Here is a 23,936-nt window from a genome sequence, read left to right on the forward strand (position 1 = left end):
TGAATTTTCGTTTAATAATGAAAGTTTTCAAAAACTAATAAAAAAAACTCATTTCTTAGATACAGTTTAGTTTCCAAGAACTCACTCCACAGATACAGTTGTTTGCAGAGCTCACTCCTCAGATATAGTTTACTTTACAAGAACTCGCTCAGATACAATTTACTTTGCAGAACTCACTACTCAGATATAGTTTAGTTTGTAAAAACTGACTCAGGTACACTTTAGTTTACAGAATCCATTCCTCAGATAGTTTAGTTTGCAAGACCTTACCAGTCAAGAGATAAAAAACGTATAAATTCTTAAGCCTTGGTATGTCTTACTTTTCACTTAAGTATTATCCCTCCACATTCTCTGATACTTTTTAAATATTAAAGTACATATTTTTTTTGACACACTAGTATTTGGACAAACTCAAAATGTTGTAATTAAAGTACATCACAATTATTTATTAGTATATTTTATGTACTAATGTTTTTTTTTTTTTGCATTTTTTTTAGATGCTAATTGGCTATGTTTTATCATTTTTCTCCTTTGTGATTATTGTGGGCGTGTTTATAAGTCAACGTGTGGTTACCGTAAGTATCTGCCAATTTTTTCAAGGAACTACATTTGTAGTTTTATTTAAAAGTTTTTTAAAAAAAATTCCGACTACATAAAGACATGTAATAATGTATGTTTATATATTTTTAGAATGTATTCCATTTACTTTCCGTCATGCTATGGTTTGGACATTATGCACTGTATATTGGCCTGAGTTGTCTGGCTGTGGAGGCGTTGGTTGCAGAATCATCTAGAACTCTCGAAATGTTAGGAAAACTTTACATTTTGCGAGGTAAACATTTTACTTTGAATAGTTACAGAAACCTCTTCGCTTTTTAGACTAATAATTAGTTGTAAATTTAGTCTTCAAAATAGGGATGAGGATTTTCATGAAATTGAGTATAGCTGATTCTCTTGAGCGCTATTTCCTCCATAGCATTTGTTGACAACTGACAAATGGCTTTAGTCAAGTCACAACTAGATAGAAATTATAAAATAATAATCCGGTATATCGGTATATTGACTAATGTTGTTATATTGCAGACAAGGAGTCGGTGGAGGATTTGTCCATATTCCGTTACTTAGTGAAACGCAACGATCTGAGATTAAGTATATACGGATTCTTTCCGGCAGATTTGACGCTGTTGTCTACAATAACTGTGACTACCGCTTCATATTCAATTATATTTGTTCAATTGACCGTACCTGTAAATGCAAACTAAATATGTAGCAATACTTAATGATAAAATAAAACACATAAACTTTAACCATCATCAATTTATTAGTTGGTTTGTGACAATTTAGATTTACTATTTGATAAATAATCGAGAAACGGAATATTGTTTTACACGGGTATACACATATAGACAACAAAATTGGTACGAAAATATTTTTCATAATTTCAAAGCTATTGTTTATTTTATTTAAATTCTCGAACTAAATGTTGCACGACAGATTTCCATTATAATATAAACATTCAAATTTGACACTTTAATATAAAGAGAGATATTAATACATTTTTGGAATTAAATGGTCACATTATATTCATAATAATATATTGGTTCTGAAAGATCAATAATTATCATCATGGTTCCGAAGGATCGATAATTCTTCCATCCAACAATCGAAGAACACTTCATTTCCTGACATAATTCAATAATTTTTTCAAATTCATAGGTATTCAGAAAATAAAACACATTCTGAAGACTTAAATTACAAAATACACTTACTATCTTTGGGTGGTACCAATTTGATTATTACTAATGTTTAAAATATATTTAACTTTCACATAATGATTTTGGGGAATTAATTTTATTTCCTGTATGAATCAGCGCGCGTTCCATCAGAGAACTTTATCCATTATAATTTGATTATTGGAATAGCGGGAGTTCCTGCCGATTCTCAGAGACAAATGATCGGGTTAACAATAAGTGAGGTTATGTGATGAATCGGTTTACTCAAAATACGCACTCCCAATAATAAGTTTTTACATATATTACATTGACAAATGATCGCGCACACATACATACATGTCTTCCTTGCCTATAAAATGATAAGGAATAGAAAAGTACATACTAGAGCCCTCGGTATGTACAAGTCTGAAGGGGTAGTGTGCACTTTAGGGTATGTACAGGGAACCTATAGACAACAAGTCCGTGCCGACCCGACACTAGTAGCGGTAGCAGCAGCAGCGGCAGCAGTCCGTCCGCTCACTTCGTACCATTCCCGATACGGAGCTCGACAAGACTGCACGTAGACAAGGGAATACACTGCGTATACTGTGTGCGGAGTAAAGGACTTTTAGATGAAACAACATTTAAAGCTACGTATTCACCAGTAACCATTTGTTAACAAACCTATCTAGCAATAGCATATGTTCCGTGCCCCCGCTTTTCAACTCAATGAGCAAATATCCCGAGGATACTGTGAAAACTAACCTAGTCAACATTTTTTATAAAAAAAGGTTAACGTGACTCGACTATTTAAATTCTGAAACACGGTTTCAAGTCCAGAAAAAAGTTATAAATCAAACTAAAATATTAGAGCAATATCATATTTCAATTTGAAAAACAAATTGATAGTTTTCAGAGGATTGACTCGATTATCTATGTTAAATGGGGTGAATTGAACAGAATGGGGATGGGTTAGTATGGTGAGGAATGGATGTTCACTGGTGAATACTTGGCCCAAGCTATATATATATATATATAAACATTCATGCGGGTCTTTCCTATTGTACGTACTTACTCGGTAATGAATACACTTATTGTTATGTATTTACAAAACTGTTTAGTAAAAGAATTTATAAGATAAATAATTTAACATGATAGACGAATATAATCACAAAGGTATGAAATATTTGCATATTGACGTGATGCGACGTACGCGTACAGCATACGTGCGTTATGTACTTGTACCCTAGTTATCAGCTAGTGGCTATAACTCCACCCTTCACTTTCAGTCTCTTTAACATGGATTCCATCCAAGTGTCAATTCTTGTCATACAAACATATTACATCTTGTGTAACAGCGCGATGTTCCTTCACCCGACGTTACACCGCTTCTGGGTGAGGAGTGGCGTGCGGCCAGAACGCAAGTTACAAACATATAGTCGGGGAGCGTCTCCCGGTACACTACTCGTAATGACCGACCAAATACTTTTGCCAGTAAATGGACAATCGTAATATATAATAAATTGGCTTTGGAATGTAAGTCAATTTTAACCGTTTCGCAAACAACCTCTGAAAAGGCGCTCTGATCGCTTCCTTTAGGAGCTTTTTGTCTATAGTGATGCCGCGTGATTTTGGAAATAAGATTTAAATAGAAAAATACTATACACCATGCGAGAGGAAATACATCCACTCCCCATTCACAGTGAGCGGGCGAGTGTTACCGCATCCGATAAACGGAGAGTGCTCATACTTCCCGACTGTCTCAGTTCATCCGAATGATACAATAAAACAATATGATACACAGATTACTTAATCCACGATACGCATTCTCGGGCCTCACCATTATTACAGGGATACTGGCGCCGTGGAGAGAATGGGTCCTTAAACATATTACATATCCCTAGAGTTGCGCAGAATTAGTATAAAAAAATATTCATCTGTCGCTATCCGCCTCGCGCAATACTGATCGCTCCGGGCCGCCGGGCCACCGGGAATGCATGGGACGACTACTCGGTGCCCGCGGGCCGCCTCCTGAGAATGTTTGCCATATATACACACGAGCCCGCTCCGAGCGGAGAGCGCACCACCTAGAAGAGGGAAGGAGAGGGTGGCGGGCGCGCCTAGGTGGACAGGTACAGGCGGTGGTAGTCGTTGGCCCCGAAGGCGGCGTTGCACTTGGGGCACTTGCGCTGCCGGGTCTCGTAGCGCGTCTTCAGGCAGTCCCAGCAGAACACGTGGAAGCACTTGGACAGCACGGCGTCCTTCCGTTTCACCTTGCAGGAGGGGCACGTGAGGGTCTCCTTGTACTCCCGGATCTCCTCTAGCAGCACCTCGTCCATGCTGCTGCCCGCCAGCTCCATTTTCTTCATGCGCTCCGCCTTCCGCCGCAGCACGGCCAGCTCCTCCTGCAAACCGCAATACACGCTATTGTCAGAAGGTCGGCCCGACTACTCCACCCGAACAATACCGGCCCGATAAGTCCGCAAGTAACTTACGTGAAGTCTTTTGGTTTTGTACGCTTCCGCTTCTAGCGCGCTAGTTTTCTCAGCCACAACTTGTTGCGCTTCCTTCATCTGCGCGTGGTATTTCTCTGCCGACACAATATAAAAATATTACAAACTAGTTTATAAACCCCATTTGAAACAATGTTATATTATCGCATAGAGTTTCTTGAAATTTCAGACAGTAAAAGCTCTGTTGAACCTATGGTTGCCTTCAAGCTAAGAAAAGTAAGCCCTTCAAGAGAGCAGAAGTAGGCACAATTCACTTTTATTTATTTTTTTATATCCGATTTATGAATTTACATTTTGATTTCATTTTGTGCGTTTTTTAGTCCAGCATTTATTTTATTTTATTATGAGTTTAAGTATTAAATTGAAATAATTAATTGCGTTTATTTTAAACGCAATTAATTATTTCACATTCTATTGTATGTAGTATCTACATGACAATATTAAAACAAAACCGAGGAGGTAGTGCAACATTATCACCACCAGTCGAGATGTTTAAACGAGAATACTAGAAACTTGTGGTATGAGAGAATATGACGGTAGCGGAGGAGACAGTGTACCCAAGTGCAGCTTGAGGTCGGCGGCGGACTGCGCCGACTCGATGGCCTTCCTCTTGTGCATCTCCATGCCCTGCTGCCGGAGCACCAGCTCCTTCTCCACGGCCGTCAGCGTGTTCTGCAGCAGCCGCTCCTTCTCCTCCAGCTTGCGCGTCACCAGGTTCATGGACTCGATCTGCTGGTCCCGCGTCACCACCTGCGCCACACACAAGGCAATCTGTAGTATCTATTACTTGGAGACTGCACTATAATCTCCGTAGGGTAGCGGTAAGTGCATTTGTCTAAGGAGACAAAATATGTAAATATATAGTGAAACCCCTATTTTAAGTTTGTAAGGGTCTGAAAAAAATAAACTTAAATGAAGGGAAAATGTAAATGCAGGGTATTGAAGAAAATAAACATTTTAATTTTATTTATTTTTTGTGAAAATCATGTAGATGAGATTTTTTGCATACAAAAACCTAAATGGAGAGAATGTATTAATATTAGGGGGTAGTGAAAAAACAAACATTTTAAACTTCATTTCTGTAAAAATTGTAACAGAAAGTAAAAACTGCGTGTAAACGATGATTGCGCAGTGTCAAATAAAAAGGAGCATTACAGATCATGTCGAAAATCGAATGACATCCTATTTACGGGTAGTAAATATATGAAAATATATCGGGACTGAAATAATTACATAAAATTGTATGTAATAAATGTTAGATTTGGGAAAGTAAAATTCGGATTTCACTGTATGTATATGATTTTGCACTTTAATATAATGCGAGAATGGTAACCTGACGTGCAGAACTGAACACCTTGACTTCATGTAACGACCAAGATAACATTGTGATGACACAATTCATTGCCCAATGTATTACAAAATAAGGGTTAGAATAAGATCTGATATTTAACGCTATGCTTGTTGATCAGGTGATATAATATGAGTCTTCTTTGTCTGACCTTGTCAGCACCTATATGATGCTAATGGCACTGCTACAACTAGGAGTGAGATATATTCGAGTGGAGTAGCTCAGGATGAAGCCGTATGGAAAAGGAAATGGGTGAGAAATGGTAGATAGAAAAGGGAGAATAGCGGCAATGGTTATGGGGTTTGCATATCTCTACTCGTACAAGTTTCTTCAGGATTATATAGATTAGATTTACAGTGATAGTGGTATACCTGTTCCTGTAATTGTTCCTTCTCTTCGCGCAGCAGCTTGTGCAAGGAGTTGGCCTTTATGCGGTCCGTCATGAGCTTGAAGTTGGCGTCGTCCTTCTCCCGCAGCTGCTGTATCAGGCGCGAGTTCTGCTCCTGCATATCCTCGAACGCCTGACCCGTCACCTCCATCTCGTTCAGCAGGGCTTCTTCCTCCTGTCGCGGGAATATTTCATCAAACATCACAAATACCCACACCTCGGAGAACCGTGACTACTTATTGTGAACCTGAACCAACTGGCTGATAACATTTAGATATAATCAAATGTGCCCGAATCTTTTTTCACAAATGCTGGATTTTTTATTAACATATTTCGGACAGGTGTTTTTTACGCCTGCGGACGGCTGACGGGATTTGATAATTGTGTGCATATAGTTAAGACCTTAACAAAGAGATTGGTACATAATATTCATATAACAATATTGAAGATGCAATAACTTTTTTTCTGGCTTTCAAATGAGGCCAAATTACACAAATTATATATTTTTTTAAATCAGGCGTGAAAAGACATGTGACATCTCTGGTGCCTGGCGAATAAATTCTGTGTTTGCAAATATCCCCTTAAACAAGATTGAATGACAGCAAAACGCAATCAGTAAAGATTTTACGTGGTATTACACAAAGTGAATAATGAATGATAAGGAGTGTGTTATATTAACGATGCTTTTAACATATTGTTGTCAACCCCGACCCTAATTATACTCAGACAGTCTGCTGCCTGACCTTCAGTATACTAATCACAAGTAACCGCAAACCCAATTCCCATCTGTACAATGTTTGCAGGCATCTCTCGCCCTTTACCAAAAGTAAGCAAATGGAACGCTTATAAGTGTCTCCTGCTCTCCAATAGTATGTAAAAGAAGCTTTCAAGCGTTTCCCGCAAACAATACTTTTAATATACAAAATAAAGAATGTACTCACGTGTGAGCCGACAAACGGTCGGTTATAGTGTCCCGGTGGCCACGAGCCGTCGGGGGGTTTCTGTAATGAGATCTGTTTCTGCAGTTCGTACTTCTGCTCCTCCAACTGCTTTATCTTTCTGATGGCGTCCTCGTCCGCCAGCTTCCGCCTCTCTTCTCGCTTACTCTCCTGCATAGGGATGAAACATGTCCATTATAATAACGCACCCAAATGGTGCAAAGGGCGCTTCAGGTCTGGGAGAGAAGTGGAATACATTCGACAAGCGTAAAGGAAGTATAGCGGTATATATATAAGGACCCTCGGTCCATTTAATTATCGCAGTAATTTGAAAATGCCATAACAAGGCAAAACAATTGTCACAAATTTTATATTCTCAAGATTATTGACATTTAAAGCATTTACTTTGCGATTAGTCATATTGAGTTTTATATTTTTTTACAAAAATGCTAGTCATATTTGTATATAACTCTGGCACTGACATGTGCATGTCAGACCTCGGCTCTTAATGCATGTTTGTTCTGCAAGCCTAGTGCACGTTGGTCCTCGGCTCGACCAAAATCGCATGTGATAAACATTTTGTATAGTTGTAAGTGTGTGAATAGTGCTATGGTGGTGACGGGTAGTATTGTTTGCATGCTGTTGTAGTGATTGTCCTGACGGAGAGAAAGGTACGTCTCGAAACCGGTAGACATAAAAATCTCGGTGAGTGGTTATTTACAAATTTAATTTTTATGTGTTTTTAATAATAAAAAAACAATTTAGTAGACCCTAAAAATCAGCATTTGATTTAAATATTTAATTAAAATGGAATTCTACGAAATTAAACGCCATATCTATAAATAAGTAGAGCAGTATTGCCATATATGGCAAAGGGATAGCAGTGATGGGTAACACTCGTAGCTTATGGCACTCTGACAGTGCTAATGCTTACGAGTCCATCGAGTTTAAACTAACTCGACACATTCACCATTCTTCGAGTCTTCTATACCGCATGTCTGTCACGCAACTCCCATCACTGGGAATGCAACTACCGGTAGATATCGTACGACTATAGACGAGAAAACAGACCTGTATTCTCTTCAACTGCTGCTTGAGATCTTCAATCTCCAGCTTGGCCTTCTTCTCGGCAGCCATCAGCTGGACCTTGTCCCTCTGCTCCTTGCTCACTCCCTTGTACATGTCCAGGAGGAGTTTCATCTCTTTCTGCTCGTTACCCGCTTTCCTGCAAACGGATACATTGTTTATACCATAGTAAGCGTTCTTCACCTAACCGCTTAACAATCTCGCAAAACGTCAAAATAAACATTGTCAGGGTGAGCAACTTTTTAAATATGAAACAGCATTGTGCATCAACCTCTTTCAAACAATACTCAACCTGTGAACTTAACTTACCCTTAGTTTCATACTTATTTACTTTACTTAAATAAGTAAAGTCCCTATTAAGCAAATCCCTATTAAGCAAATCCCTACTAAGCAAATGCTTGGTAGGGATTTTATTCATTGATAAGAAAGTAACGTATCCATGAGAAAAGTACTTATTGCATATGCATCTCCTTTAAAAGTATGATCAAGTCAGGTTTGCATGTCGTTATTTAAAATTATAAGCAAGATTCTAGTTTCCCATAAACAAGAGGACTTCTCAGTTTGCTTTCAATAAGGTCCATGCTTAAAAAAAGACTGTTCGCACAAATATACAGAGTTTTCCTGCGGATATTAGTGCCAAAGATGCACTTGCGAGGTCAAAGAGCCGCATGTGGCTCCGGGGCCACACTTTGCCCTAATACATTTTTACTTTTTTCTTTATTTTAATTTTTTTTGCATTATACAAACATCACATAAATTCAAATACAAATATATATATATATATATATATATATATATATATATATATATATATATATATATATATATATATATATATATATATATATATATAAAATACAAAAAAAGATCCCACAAAGGCATGGCCTGTGTGTGGGGTATACAGTATAATTTAGGTCATAGTAAAGGATACTGGTAAGAATACAACAGGTATTATAAGTAGAACTAGAATAATAGTGTTAATATAAAATACAAAAATACTTGACTATCAGAAAAAAAAAAGTTTTTTTTAATTTTTTTTTTTTAATAAAATTAAAAACTTAAAAACATAAAAAAGATGAAAAAGTAAAAAGTTAGCAAGCATGTACTACATGAGTGAAACGTCTACAAGAAAAAGGAGCTTAAATCTGTCTCTTCAATAAACAATCTAAGCAAAATTTTAAAGTATGTCACAAAGGTCATTGCAAGGTAGATATGTTGTTAGACAAGTAAGCCTACTTGAGTTGTTGCTTCAGTTCTTTGATGATCTCAATCTCCTGCGCCTTCGTGAGTCGCCCGTGCTCGGGCCGCTCCTTGTCCTTGGGTTTAGCGTTGGTCTTGTTATTGGCGGCCGCCTCGCCCTTCGGCCCGTCTAGTGCGTTGGGTGCCCCCACGATGCCCTGTTTCGAGTCCACGTATTCTTCGTTCTGCAACAACAAACGACAATTGTAACTATTAACCCCTCACTTTAAAAGTTACGTAAAAAGGTAGAACCGTCGAGGCTGTTACAGCTGCCCAAGACAAGGACAAATACTCTCAAGTAATAGTCGACATCGGGGGTACTAGACATGACACACACAGAAGAAGAAAAAGGTTAAATTGACAAAACAAAATGTTGAATGCTTGATAAAAGAATTACATTTTTCACTCGGAGTTTCAAAAGTTTTTATGAGATTTAATTGTCATCTGAAATGTAAATGTCGATGTATGGACTGGTGTCCACTAAAACACAATTGATTATATAAAAACTATTTTAATGACCGACACTGTTTTTGGTTCCGCCGACAGTGACGGAGTATAGGAAGGCAGTGTTAGGCACCCGCTAGCACTCCACTGATACTTGGCATTAGTAAGGCAAGCCGAATAACTGGTGGGACTGTTTTCTTCCTTTGCAGCACAGCAGTGTAGCATGCAGCAGAGGGAAGGAATTGAGCGAGAGTGGTGGATTAAAAAAATATATATTTTCACTGCACATAACGGTTTTTGTTTTTGTATTGTGAAGACTATTATTTATTGTCCGCCTCCACAGTGTAATGGTCAGCACACTCGGCTACCGTACTAGAGGTCCCGGGTTCGATTCCCAGGGGGGGGTTCATATAAATAAGTGGTTTTTTTTCACTCTAATATTCATTCAATATTACCCTGGACTGGTACCTGAAGCGAAGATTGATCACCTTTCTTTCATGTGTCTAACGATCAACATAACACTGCGTTTATATTATTCAGTGCTCTATGCACCATCGGGTGCGGATAAGCGTTTAAATTTTGAATTATTCATTTTTTAAGTAACATTTTGTTAAAAATAAAGAATCTTTAACATTTTTCCATTTCGTTGCTGACACAAACATCACTAGAACGGGACTTCCGTAATTTTGTTAAGCATGCGCAGAAGCATTACCTCGTGAATATCATTTTCCTCCTTCTTGATGTGTGCGGTGTCGGTGGGGGGCGGGGGCGCGGGCGGGCCCCCCGCGCCGCCCTCGGTGCTGCCCGGCCCCGAGCCCCCCAGCACCACCTCCTTCTTCTCCTCCTTGATGGGGCAGGCGGCCCCGCTGCTGGTGCTGTTCACCCCTGCATTCAAGTCTTCTATCTCCTTCTTCAACTGTCAAAATACAACATTTACAGTGAGACGAGATAAACATGACAAGAATCACGCTTTACATATGAGTAGTCCACTTGCAAACCACATTATGTTAAGGTGGGGACTGACCGGAGTCATTTCGTCGTAACGTAACACGTTATGATGCGAGCAATTGTATAGTCAGCATAGCGTTCCGAGTGCTCCATTCGAAGTCGGATGCTTGCCGCCAATGTTATGTTGCGATGAAATGTGGAAGTCAGTCCCCACCTTTAAAAAATTTTGTCGGCCAATGGCGGCAATCAGTAGAAGATTTAAAATATTAACGTCTATGTTTAACATAATCTGCCAAAACTCGACAAGTTAGGAATAGAAAAATCAATACTCTTGCCAAAATCAACGGTTTTATTCTGAAATTCTCTCAAAAAAACTCAAATCGGTAGAAGATTTAATCTTCTACCAATTGCCGCCATTGACTGAAAAACTTAATTTTTTGACATAATGTGGTTTGCAAATAGACTACTCATAAGTAGAATGTGATAATAAGGCTTTGTTTTGGGGATGCTGGGACACAATAGTCTGGGGAAAAAAAGGATGCTTATTTAGCCACGCATTTTTCCCATCTGATCCGCAGTGTGACGCCGAACCCAGATGTACCGGAGAGGATGCATTTTCATGTTTCCAATAACTACCTCCAGTATCGGTATCGGTATTCAGTAGGTTATGCCATTTAATCATGGAAAGATACACGCTTGAACAATGTTAACAAATTATTAAATTGTTTGATTAAAATCAGTGCTCATTTGCAAATACTGTGAGAAATTTAAGAATAATTCATGGACGATATTATTCAGTTAATTGACTCTGTTACGGACAGATCGCACACCCCGTGCGGCGGCCCTGAAAAGGAATTCCAGGCGCCTGGCGGCGGGCGAGACGGTCGCCCGTCGGGCCACGGCCCGAAGAAGGGCCTCTAGGAATTTGTATGGATTTATATGGCTTCGGCACCACTTGTATAAAGAAATGTATTAGATATAAGTAAGGATGAGAAAATATGTTAAATGCGCCTAGATATTACGGATACTGTGTAGAATAAATATGATAATTACGGATATTGTATGGAATAAATATGTCTTGTAATAACTCTAATGTAATAACGAATTGTTGAACTGTTGGAACGGCACCGGTACGGTATAAAAGTGTAGCCCGTCCGGTGCCCCTTAGAGAGAGACAGAGATATGGCTGTCTCTCTCCCCCGGCTGCTGATTGGCTGTACTTTCCCACTGTCGGGCGGTACGCGATCACGGCCGGGTATATAGAGGGCGCATTTTGAGATAATAAATTAGTTCTGGTGTGACTGTTGAAACCTGTGTTTCATTTCTCCGCTCCCGCTCCTTGGACGACTCGCCGCGCCGCCAGCCTGGACCGTTTCGCCTCATTATACCGATTCACGGACCAGTTTCGGCAAGCCCTTATCAGGGCTATTGAGGTTGACTTGTCGGTCCAGTGCCCGCTCTTCCCGGCTCATACATCCAGTCACCTCCGTCCGTATCCAGCTTACTCGGTAACTCGGTACGGCGGGGCTGTCTGGAACGTCACCCCTTACAACGGTGGCAAGTTGGTAGATTCCGAGTGAAGGCCAGGCGTGTAAATTTCTGAGATTCATCGCACGTAACCCACGCCGGTTACAGACTCACTATTTGTCGTATTATACGCAAATTAAAAAGTTAATTTTCTTTGTCGTACTGGTACACTTGTATTGTGTGAATAAAATTCACTTTTAAATTTGCCTGCAAAATTATTCTGTTGCATCATTTACTCATTTATTTATTTCTTTTAAATATAAATAAAAAAATATATAGTAACTCGATTAAGAAGAGATCTTTAAAGTGGTATGGACATGTGGAGCGAATGGATAGTGAGAGAATGACTAAGAAAATATATGCGGCGAATGTGAGCGGGAGAACAGAACGAGGACGCCCAAAAAAGACTTGGCACGATCAGATCAATCAGAACCTAAAATCTGGTGATGTCAAAAGTCTGCATAATCAGAGGGCACGTCTGACTAGATGTATGGATGTGAAGGAAGTGAGGAGTGTATGTCAGGACAGAAGAGTGTGGCATGCCATTCTCTCTGCCTACCCCTGCAGAAATGGCGTGATGGTGGTCCTAGTAGTAGTAGTCGTAGTAAGGTAACTGGAGTGGCAAGCCACCGTATAGGGTCATTTCGTCGTAATGTAACACGTTACGATGCGAGCATTGGTTTAGTCAGTACAGCGAGCCGAGCGCTCCATCCATAGTTTCGGATGCTCGCCGCGAGCGATGTTACGACGTTATGTTATGACGAAATGCTCCGGTCAGTCTCCACCTTTACAATAAAATACAACTTAGTAGATTTAAAAAATCTGTTTTTGATTTAACAATACATAAATTAAAATGGAGTTCTACAAATCAAACGCCAAATCAATAAAATAAAATAAAAAATAAAAAAAATGTTGAAGCGTAAGTGAAGTACCTTGCTAATGTCGAGCGTGGAGTCCTTGTACTTGCGCTTGTAGCGGTGCGCCTCGCCCTTGAGCTGGCCGTTGTGGTTCTGCAGCGAGGTGATGAGGTGGCGCATCTCCCGGTTGATGGGGCCCGTCTGCTCGTTGGCGGCGAGGTTCTGCTCGAACTCGATCCGGAGCATCTCGTACTCCTTCTTCAGCTGCCCCAGCACGTCCTCCAGCTGGATGAGCTCCGCGCGCAGGCCCTTCTGCCGCGCCAGCTCCTCGCTCTGAGTAACATTTACAATCACACCCATTTATCCCCTATCTCGCATTACGGACAGTGGAATCCACTTGTAAAGCTAATCAGGCAACCATCAATTTTGACATTTGCAAAGATCAAACAGACAAAATTAAACAGCATATTTTTACATTTTAGGTTGTCAAAATTAGTCATTGAATGAAGCTATTTATATGTCCGCCTCCGTAGTGTAATGGTTAGCAAGCTTAGGTACCGCGCTGGACGTCCCAGGTCCGATAAAATTTATTTAATATTACCCTGTACTAGTCCCTGAAGCGCAGGAGTGGTCACCTTGCCTTCATGTAAGTAACACTGTATCAATACGACGCAGTGCTATATGCACCATTGGTTGTGGATACGGCAAGACAAACTGCTATTTTCTCTACATCTATTGGTCAATCAAAGCGGCATATTTTTAACTTAATATTTACCCGCTACAGGGCAGAAAGTGTTGTTTTTGCATTTTGAAGAAAAGGTATTGTTTAATTATTTTTTTAAATATACTAAATATTTTTCAAATGGAGAAAGAACATTCAGTTTTTACCTAAAAAGATCTGTTGCACAGTAAAAAGTTCAATAAGTGGCTTTTTAAACTTTAAACATGTTCTCCTGAAAAATCATGTTATTTGATTTGTGACGTTCTTGAAAGGAGTGAGCGAAATATTGTAGCAATATCACTTTGATTCTAATTATTGTTTCGATAATAGTATGATCAATCAGACATTAGCATGGTACAAATATTTAGTTTGGATTTTTATTTCATTATATAGACTAACTACCAAAGAACGCACGAAATTGGTTTGTTAAAAAAAAAATAGCGCTCAAACCATTTTGGTAACCTATTATACATTGTAATAATACAATTTTTGATAATTTTATATTCGCTTAAAATAAAATAAAATGCTATTTGTCTATCCTGGACATTAAATGTTTTATATTCACAATTGTTTACCCCTTACCTACCGATATCGTATCATTAATGGTAATTAATGAGCAAAAGATATGCTTTTCTATTTGATATTTGGAAATGAATATAATTCATATAATAAGTCAGAATGTGTCGCAACTCACCTCCATAAGTTCGATTTGTCTCTGGTGCTGGTTTTTGCTGTTCTGCAGTTGCGCTCTCGTCTCGTCCAGCGCCGTTTTCATCTGCATGGACTCGTTATACAGAACCGAGAACTGGCTCTGCAGACACTTGTACTCTGTCGTTTCCACTATCACAGATTCGGGCAGCTGGCGGATCTAAACATTCAGGAAATAAAGCATTCATTCACTTTGTACTATGCCACAGGAATCATCTCAAGAAGGTCAGACGTTCAAGAAATACCTCCTTAATTTAAAAAAAATAATAATAAAAACCTCAATAAATAGATTATCTGCATTGTTAGCCAACAAAACTAGGTACCGTAATTTACTGACTGTAAAATGCACTTTTTTCTTTAAAAATTTGCCTCCAACATTCAAGTGCGCCTTATATGTCTTTAACGTCCAGTATTTGATTTAAAATTCTCGCCAATTTTAATAATGGCCATATAATTGATGCTGCGGGAAACCATTCTCTACCTGGCAACATTGTAGAGATTTGCTTAGATTATTTATAGAAGATACAGATTTAAGCTCCTTTTTCTTTTAGCACATGATCGTTAGCTTTTTACTTTTTTACTTTGTCATCTTTTTTATGTTTTTGATTTTGATTTTTAAAAACTACTGAGTCAAGTATTTTTTTTTGTTTTTTATATTAACTTTTTTGTATTTTGTATTAACTAATTCTACTTAGAAACCTATACCCTTATACCCTGTACTATGACTATTTATTTTGTATACCCACACACAGGCCATGCCTTTGTGGGATCTTTTTTTGTATTCATTTTTATATTTCATTAATATTTTTTTGTATTTGAATTTATGCTATGTAATGCAAAAGAATTTAAAAAAAAAAAGAATCGTACAATAAAAAAATTAGTCCACCACACAATATCACATGTGCATTTGTAGTACAGAAACACACTTGTGATGTTTTTGACGCAAACAACCCTCCCACTCCGACAAGGATTCCATGAGACCCTCAAAATGACTTTTTATTTAAAGATTTTTTTAGTCAGGTTTTGCAATCTAATAATAAAAATTTTATTATTTTAAACTAACTAACCATCACGCCGGTTCGCCGCAGGGGTAGGCAGAGAGAATCTAACGCCACACCACTCTGTCTTTGCAAACATTCTTTGGTCTCTTCTAAATTCATGCATCTCCTCATACATACCCGACGATTATTACGACTCTACCTGACATGTACCTAAAATCTCCCCATTTACCAATATTTCACACTCAGATCTACATTCATCTCTTTCAAAAACCATGATTTTGGATATGCTAACATTCATCAATAAATAACTTTCCTTGCACACATTATACACTTTTGTCACCAATGTTTGCAGGTCTTCTCTGCTATCGGCAAGAAGAACAGCGTCGTCAGCATATAAAAGGCAACAAACGGTCAAATTATTCATTCTAGCTCCAACATTTAAACCTTTCAGCTCTTTCATGCAGTTATCCATGTATGGATTAAACAGAGAAGGCGAAATTACACATCCCTGTTTGACACCTTTAGAGATGACAAACCAGGATGAAAATGAGCCATTTACCCTAATGCATGCAGTGCTATCCTCGTACAAGGATGCAATGCCTTGAATAAGTTTACTGCTTACTCCATACTCAGATAACACCTTCCATAACTTCATTATAATAACTCGGTCATACGCATTTTGCAAATCCACAAATGCGCAGAAAAGCTTTTGGTTCTTTCCCTAAAACTTTACTGTTATATATTTCTTTAATGTTATTATTATGATTTTTTAAATTGAAGAAATATTGAAAATGCACATCTCACGTCACCACAGTAAACTGAGAAAAAATTCAAAAGACGTTTTTCTTCTAAAACTATAGTTTTTTATCAAAAAAATCAACTAGAAAAAATGTGATTTTCAAAAGTTTTTAGTTAATTCGGACAAGAAATATGTAATGCGAAAAATAAGTCAACAAAGTTTCATTTGTATTTAATAAAAAATGTACGCTTAAACTCACATCCATCTTGAGTTTTTCCACCTCCTTGAGGGTCTCCCGGTGCTGTTGGTGCAGGCGGTCCAGCTCGGCCAGGCGATTGTTGGCGAGCTCGCGCTGCTCCTCCGCCTCCTTGTGCAGGTCCTCCAGCTGCCCCGCGCCCAGCTGCACGCCCGCGCTGGGCGCCTGGCTGCTGCTGCCCCCCGCGCCCCCCGCCCCGCCCGCACCCCCCACCAGGTGGTAGCTCTTCAGCTTCTCGATGGCCTCCGCCAGGTGGTTCTCCAGCTTGTCGTTCCTGGACCGCACCTGCCATACAATCCTTTGCAATCATTCGCACCCAGACAATGTGAACAATCCGTCGCAATGCGAGAAAGAACACAAAATAGTTAACAAGTTAAAAAAACGTCAATATTTTTATTTTTTACATATTCATCGGCGAATAAAGCAATGGTTTAACATGCTCAACCTTTCTTCTTCTTTTTCTTCTTGGTGTACGCCTTGTGGCCTGTTTTTAAGAGAAATTAGCCTCCTGCGATGTCGATTCCCATCGTTACGAGGCCTGGAAGGTTTCATTTTCCTCACATGCGCATACCATTGCCTCCATCGTTGCCTTCCCCACCTAACATCTTCAATCTCGCATATTTCCCTTTTCCTGTTGTTCCTTATTCTGTCTTGTAGACTCTTGCCATAAATGCTTCTTAGAGTCTTCATTTCAAGTGCAATAAATTATTAACACATTGTTGTCGGCTATCTGCCACCTGATTCTCAGTATACTAATCACAAGTAGCCGCAAACCCAATTCCCATCTGTACAATGTTATTTGGCCTCTTTCGCGCTCTACCAAAACTAAGCAAATAGAAAGCTTATAAGCGTCTCCCCCTTTCTACCAACATTAACCGCTTCTGTGCCAAGAGCGAGATATCTCGCATTCTTGGCCGTGCCCAGTAGGCCGGCCATAGAAAAATAGCGAGTTTTCTCGCTTGTCTTTGAGCCTGTGTATCATACATATGTCCCGTTTTTTTATTAATTTAAAATATGGAACACACAGAGACATCTATTGGTATGATTTTGTAGTACTTCACTAAACAGATGAAATTACAGTTTTCTGATATTATCGATTTTACAGAGATAAACCCACGAGCTTCGTTTGACAGACAATAGTCACTAAAATAAGGTTGTCAATTTTCGCGCATATATTGCTGATATCTGTCGCGCGTCAATAATTTTATTTTGATTTATTGATTTTTGTTAGTTTTTGATACTTGTGCGGAACAATTATCAATTTTTTAACTTGTTTGTGTGTTTTCTGTGTTGTTTGTACATTTCTTTACTGTGTTTTTCGTGTTTCAACTCTGCTCTGTATGTTTTCTGTGTTTTTGATTTACGTGTTTTGAACAACACCATACATTAGAAGACTTTTAATTTTATTTTCAAAAACAAAAAAAAAACAAAAAATTTAGTTTACAATAAAAAAAAAATCGATCTTAATACATATGTGATAATTTGTGACAACCCTGACATTTTCTGAAAAATTAAAATATGTTTGTCTAAGTAAAGGTAAGTAAATACATCGCACATTGAACAAATTTGGTAAGTTATTTAAATATCCTTTCAAGGTGTAATGTTTTTAAGTTATAAAAATGATTTATTTTTATTAAACATTCACGGCCTGCTGTGCACAGCTACACTCCTACATACCGGCATTTAAAAGGTTAAGTTAAAGACGCTTTTAAGCGTTTCCCGCAACCAATGTGTTAATTCAGGAAATGATAACCAAAATACAACAGAGGTTGCAAAATAGTTGTTACATTACATATGTAATAGTTGTTACATATGGAGTAAATAATTTCCCAACTAAGGTAGTGCTAAGGTACCGCTTAGCTCAATTGGTAGAGTAGCGGATCCCGAGGTCCCGGGTTCAAAATCCGGAGTAGGCAGTTACTATTTTTGAGACAATTATTTCATATTATTGCAATATTTTCTTCATTTCATAATTTGTTATACTTGTTTCAGCTTTTCAATATTGACAATTTTTTACAAGGGAGGATTTCTTATTTGAGGAAAGAGACATTTTTATAGATCATATTGCGCCCGGAAGTCATAGTAAACTTATCATTATATTTTACCATCATATTGAAGGCAAAATAGAGGGTCGACGAGGTGTGGGCAGAAGATAGATCTCCTGGCTCCGGAATATACGAGATTGGACGGGGATCAGGACCCTCAGGGCGCTGTTTAGAGCTGTTCGAGACAAGGGCAATTACTCTCGAGTGATAGTCAGCGTCAGGGGGACCCGACATGACATGCACAGAAGAGAAGATCATATAAAAAAGGATCCAAATCACGGACACGAGTCATTTAGAGAATGAGAAATAACAAGATGAACTAGCAGTACACAACAGAGTCCTGGTTTCAACTCTAATGTATGAAAGTGAAGCATGGAGTTAGGACAAGAAGGATGAAAGTACACTGAATGTCAAAATGCGATCTCTCAGACTAATGTGCAGCAAAACGATGTATGATAGATGTTCGAATGGTGAAATAAAGAATGCAAAGCTGAGGTAAGCATTATAGATAAAATTAAGAAAGGTGTGATGAGATTGTTGGGACACGTGGAAAGAATAAGTGAGGAAAGAATGGTAAAACAAATTTATGAGGCGAGTGTAGTTGGAAAAAGGGGCAGAGGAAGACCGAGAAAAACTTGACACAATCAGGTATGTCAAATACAGAAAGCGGTCAGGTTAGTCAAAATAATCAGCAGGGGAGTAAGAGGAGAAGAATGTTTGCAAAGACAGAGTGGTGTGGTAATCTATTCTCTCTGCCTACCCCTGCAGCGAAGCGGCGTGATGGTTAGTTAGTTAGTTTATTAATGACAAGATAAAAAGCTAGTCTTCTTCTTTTGTGTCGATCCTGTGGATTGGTCTGCAGCAATAAATGCCACCTCCTTCGCCACTCTACTCTATTTTACGAAACCCTCTTCAGCTCCTCAAAAGTCGAACAGCACATATCGTCGTAATAAGTCGCAAACATATTGGCGGCGTGGGCGTCCTCTGGCGTTTTACCTTCATGAGTTCATACTGCAGATCGTCGATCTGGTTGCGCAGCTCGGCGTTCTCGGTGTCGCGGCCGTTGAGCGTGTCCTGCAGGCGCGCGAGGCGCAGCGAGGCGGTGTGGCAGCGCTCGTGCAGGCTGGTGCCCAGCGACTGCAGGCGCCGGCTCTCGGCCTGCAGCTCGGCGTTGAGCGCGCGCACGGCCTCGTCCAGCGCGCCGCCGCCGCCCGCCAGCGCCACCGTGACCTTCTCCCCGCGCTGCTGCAGCCGGTCGAAGGCCTGCAGCACCTTGCCCACCGCGCGCTTGCTCACCGCCACGCGGTGCGCCAGCTGCTCCTCCAGCTCCTGCTTGTCCCACGTCGACAGCTGCATGAGGAACGATGTGGTTGCCTCGTTCTCATCTGGAACAAATTACAACACATTTACAATTCAACATACATGAAGAAGAATATAGAAGTCTGGGCATTTACAGGGCTTACGACCGTCTTAGGCTTGGTTTGATCACTTTACACACGGGTAATATTCATTTAATATAACCTTGGACTATGGAAAGATCCATGCGTGGTTTTAGCCTGAGGGATGAAATAAAAAATGAAGTTACCAGGAAAATAATCGAAGTAGAGGATATCATGGATCGCGTGGCAAAACTCAAATGGCAATGGGCAGGACATATTGCGAGACAGGACCCGCAAGATGGATCCCAAGAATTTTACGATGGAGACCTTGGGAGAACAAAAGAGATGTCGGAAGACCCCAAAAGAGATGGTCAGACGACGTAGTCGCTGTGGGGGGTAAAAACTGACTGCAAGTAGCAACCAACCGGAGGAAATGAAAAGAAGGGGAAGAGGCCTATATCCAGCAGTAAAGGTAAGAGGGCTCATGAAGAAGAAGATAAACCTGGACTGGTCCCTGAACCGCAGGAGTATCACCTTGCCTTCATGTAAATAACGATTAAGATAACACTGCGTCAATATGACATAGTGCCCTATGCATCGTTGGGTGCGGATAAGGGTTAAAAGAAGAAGTTACACATGTGTAACATTCACCAATTCTACCCATGATTGACAACCACACTACTTAAATTGTTGAAACTTCTAGATACATTGATCAAACACATCATGCGCGAGTTCACAATAGCCATCTATGGTGGGATAAGGAAAGGATAATGGCTTCATACACATTAGCCTAAATACAATGCAATTTTATCAAATTATTCCTTACATCCGTAAGAAAGAAATTATACTGACTTTTATTCTCAGACTCGTCAGCTGTCTCTGCATCGAACCGCTGCAGAAGCACGCGAATGTCCTCATTGAGCTGGTTCCAGTAGCGGTTTACCACACACAGCACGGCGTCGTCCTGCGTCTGCCTCTTCTCCAACTGCTCTATCCTTTGCCGCAACTCCGCTTCGCATCGGTGTCGTTGTTCAATGCGCTGTTCAAAGTACAACAACATAAGCCATCGGAAAACAGTCAAATCGTAAGTTGTTCATCCTTATTCATTCAGTGCTCAAAGTGACATATGGAAGGATAAATAAATGGAGAGCGTACTGCAAAAACCAGCTTAAAACAAAATCAAAATAAATATGAGTTGACATGACACAACACTGAAAGTTTTGATCCAGAATGTTGATGATGCAAAATGTTAATGTTGAATTTGAGGAATGAGTTTACAAACATTAAAATTAACTTTTATTAAAATTACATAGATTGATGTGGTAAATATTTGTAGCACACACATTATGTGAGAAATCATATTACAAATATACAAACGAGTAGCAAAATCAAAATTTGGAAAACGTGAGTTTATCCCGCAGCCTCGTATGGAATTGGAAAAATCAATTTATAGTATTAAACTCATTCATCACTAATAAATAATTTACCGCTACAGGATTTGAGTTTAGACCGTTCAGTGTTAAAGTACCTGATTAGAAATTAAAATGACCAAAGCTTAAATTCTGGAACGAAAATTTGCTCAATGATTTAATAAATTTATAATATTTTTTTTATCAAATCCCTCAATTTCTCTATCGGATATTTATAAATAAATTTTCCTCAATTCAGATAATAAATTTCAAACAAAATGGTGAGGAAAAAATATACAAGTAAATAGATTTGTACATTAAGTTTTCTCTGATTTTCAATCAAACCGAGAAATTAAAAAATATTCGCGATTTGAACATACTGCTTGTTTGTTGACATTTCAATGAATGAAACTCGGGCAAATAGGATCAATAAGATTATGCAATTAAAACAAACATGTTATAATTGATGTTATTGTATTTACACTTAATATTTAGACGAAGCATGGTGAAGTAAAAATTACGTTTATTCAGGAAATACATTCCATATAAAACTATCAATATGGAAGACATTTGTCAAAACATGTTTCCAATTATTGACAAACAAAGAAATTGGGGATCTTTCCGAATGAAGAAAAGCTGGCTAAGAAACGAAAAATAAGTTTTTTTCTGTATAAATAAGACAAACGCTATATTTATACAGAAAAACAGCGGAACATTCGACCTAATGCCATGACGTTTTCAAGGACCAATTAGCGAAATGTGCGGGGGGAAAACGGAAAATATGCCGCGGACAAGACTTCAGGAGGCTTGCGGGTGATGCTGGAGTGCTCCATGATCACCGGCTGGGAAGTTGGAGCTGTAAAAAGAAGAAAAATTGTGAAAAACTCGGTAACAACCTGCGCAAGTTTCTTATTCTGGAACTGTAGAACTTTGATGTCCATCTCCTCCAGCGTGGACACCGGACCGATGAGATGAGGTTCGAAATGCACCTTCTTGATAGGAGGCTGCCCACTGGATGAAGCTCCATCTTCTGCAGCCCTTTTCGACATAGCTATCTGAAAAAATTAGCGGCTGCACCTTCTTAATGTCAGTACGTTACATTACATGTATTTTCTTTGGATATTACCTATCAGTTTAGCATATAATGTAAAACTAAGCCTACGCTTCGAATTACAAATAATAAATCGGATTTAAATGGTGTAATAAACTAAGTGTAATCATTGTTAAAATTTGCCAGACACCACAAAGCTTGGATGTGAGACACGCAGAATCGCTATAGATAATTTACGCTGGAAAAAGCTGAAGAAAAAAATTCATAGAGCATGTTTAGGAATAATATTTTTGATTCAGGCAACACAATCTTCTTTATCCCAATATTTGCAATACCTACCTATATGAAAGGGATTGATTTAGCCTTGTGTGTAAGTCGGTTATGATGAATTCGGATTCCAAATTCGAAATAAGTAGTAAGCAGATATAAAGTAATTTTTATGCAAAGGGTATTTTCACTTATAAGAAATATAAGAGTGTACATATATATATTTTTAAAAAATATTTTTGGACAATTGACTAAACGAAAAACATTATTTATGTTTGTTAAATTAAAATGATGGCTAAAAAAATGTGTAAACGGTTTTTGGAAGGGTTTCGTGCATTCAGGATTTCAAATTCGGAATATTGACTTGTGTGCATTTACGCGAAAGTAATATTTAACTTTAATAATAGATATGTAAAGAGCACAAACCCTAGTATGTCAACAAAATCCTACATAAAATACAATCAAAATATATAAGGTTTTATGTTTTGAATATTGAAAGCATTAACTTTGTGGATCATCTTGATATATTATTTCGAGAAATAAAAATACTTTGTATTCTGATCCACTCACATTTTTATTTTACCAACTAGTTTCGGCAACAACCTGTTGCCCTCTTCAGGGTTACATTTATTACAGGGTTACATTTAGTAATAAATGTAAACCTGAAGAGGGTAACAGGTTGTTGCCGAAACTAGTTGGTAAAATAAAAATGTGAGTGGATCAGAATACAAAGTATTTTTATTTCTCGAAATAATATATATAAGTTTTATTAATTTCATACCCTTTTCACTATGTTAGATAAATAAACAGTGAATATTATAATGAGGCAAACGAATGATTACATTCAATCACATAATATCCCTTGAACTACAAGAATACACTTTTTATAACGTTTCGTCTAATACGACCATTTAAAAAAAAAATTAATTACTTTTTATTAAATTAATTTTTCAATCATGAAATAAAATATAATTGCATAATGTTGAAATGTACTTCATAACGTATTTCAGTCATATTAAAATAAACTAAAATATAATAATAATGTAGATATGCAAATATCAAAAACTTACGCGCAAGTATATTTTCTGCAATCTACTCAACGAAATGTTATTGATCCCTTGAACTATGGGTTGATCTATCGCTTTCTATATATTAGTTTTCTGAATAATTATATACGATAATTTTTGTAGAGTAAATGTGTTTCAAAGCCTTAAAGGCTTGGTCTTATAATAGGTAAAAATGTATATATTTGAATAGAGTTATGAAAAAAAACTTATTATTTCATGATTCATTATTTTGCTTATTATGTTGAATAGTAATGAAACATTCATAAATACACATAAGTAATATAAATATTATA

The 23,936-nt window shown here is 38.3% G+C and overlaps 1 protein-coding gene across 2 annotated transcripts; it reads right to left on the minus strand.

Moving 5' to 3' along the window:
• Window positions 1-1,301: 1,301 nt before the first annotated feature.
• On the minus strand, window positions 1,302-22,536 carry Bre1 (E3 ubiquitin-protein ligase Bre1). 2 transcript variants are annotated; one of them, XM_088259566.1, is made up of 15 exons: window positions 22,385-22,529; window positions 22,155-22,309; window positions 20,702-20,888; window positions 19,467-19,855; window positions 16,429-16,710; window positions 14,416-14,589; window positions 13,076-13,333; window positions 10,381-10,584; window positions 9,222-9,409; window positions 7,971-8,124; window positions 6,903-7,070; window positions 5,945-6,136; window positions 4,783-4,975; window positions 4,208-4,302; window positions 1,302-4,117 (listed from the first exon to the last, which is right to left on the minus strand). In XM_088259566.1, the coding sequence occupies exons 2-15, from the start codon at window positions 22,305-22,307 to the stop codon at window positions 3,833-3,835; spliced, it is 2,922 nt and encodes a 973-aa protein (XP_088115692.1). In that variant the 5' UTR covers window positions 22,308-22,309; window positions 22,385-22,529; the 3' UTR covers window positions 1,302-3,832. The 2 variants fall into 2 exon arrangements, with proteins under 2 accessions (XP_088115692.1, XP_088115691.1); XM_088259565.1 differs by having other exon boundaries at window positions 22,155-22,536.
• Between the last annotated feature and the right edge of the window lie 1,400 nt (window positions 22,537-23,936).

Source organism: Brachycentrus maculatus, unplaced genomic scaffold (assembly GCF_059751285.1).
Source record: "Brachycentrus maculatus isolate JH-2025_06_01 unplaced genomic scaffold, ASM5975128v1 h1tg000118l, whole genome shotgun sequence".
In the NCBI taxonomy this organism is placed as follows: Eukaryota; Metazoa; Arthropoda; class Insecta; order Trichoptera; family Brachycentridae; genus Brachycentrus; species Brachycentrus maculatus.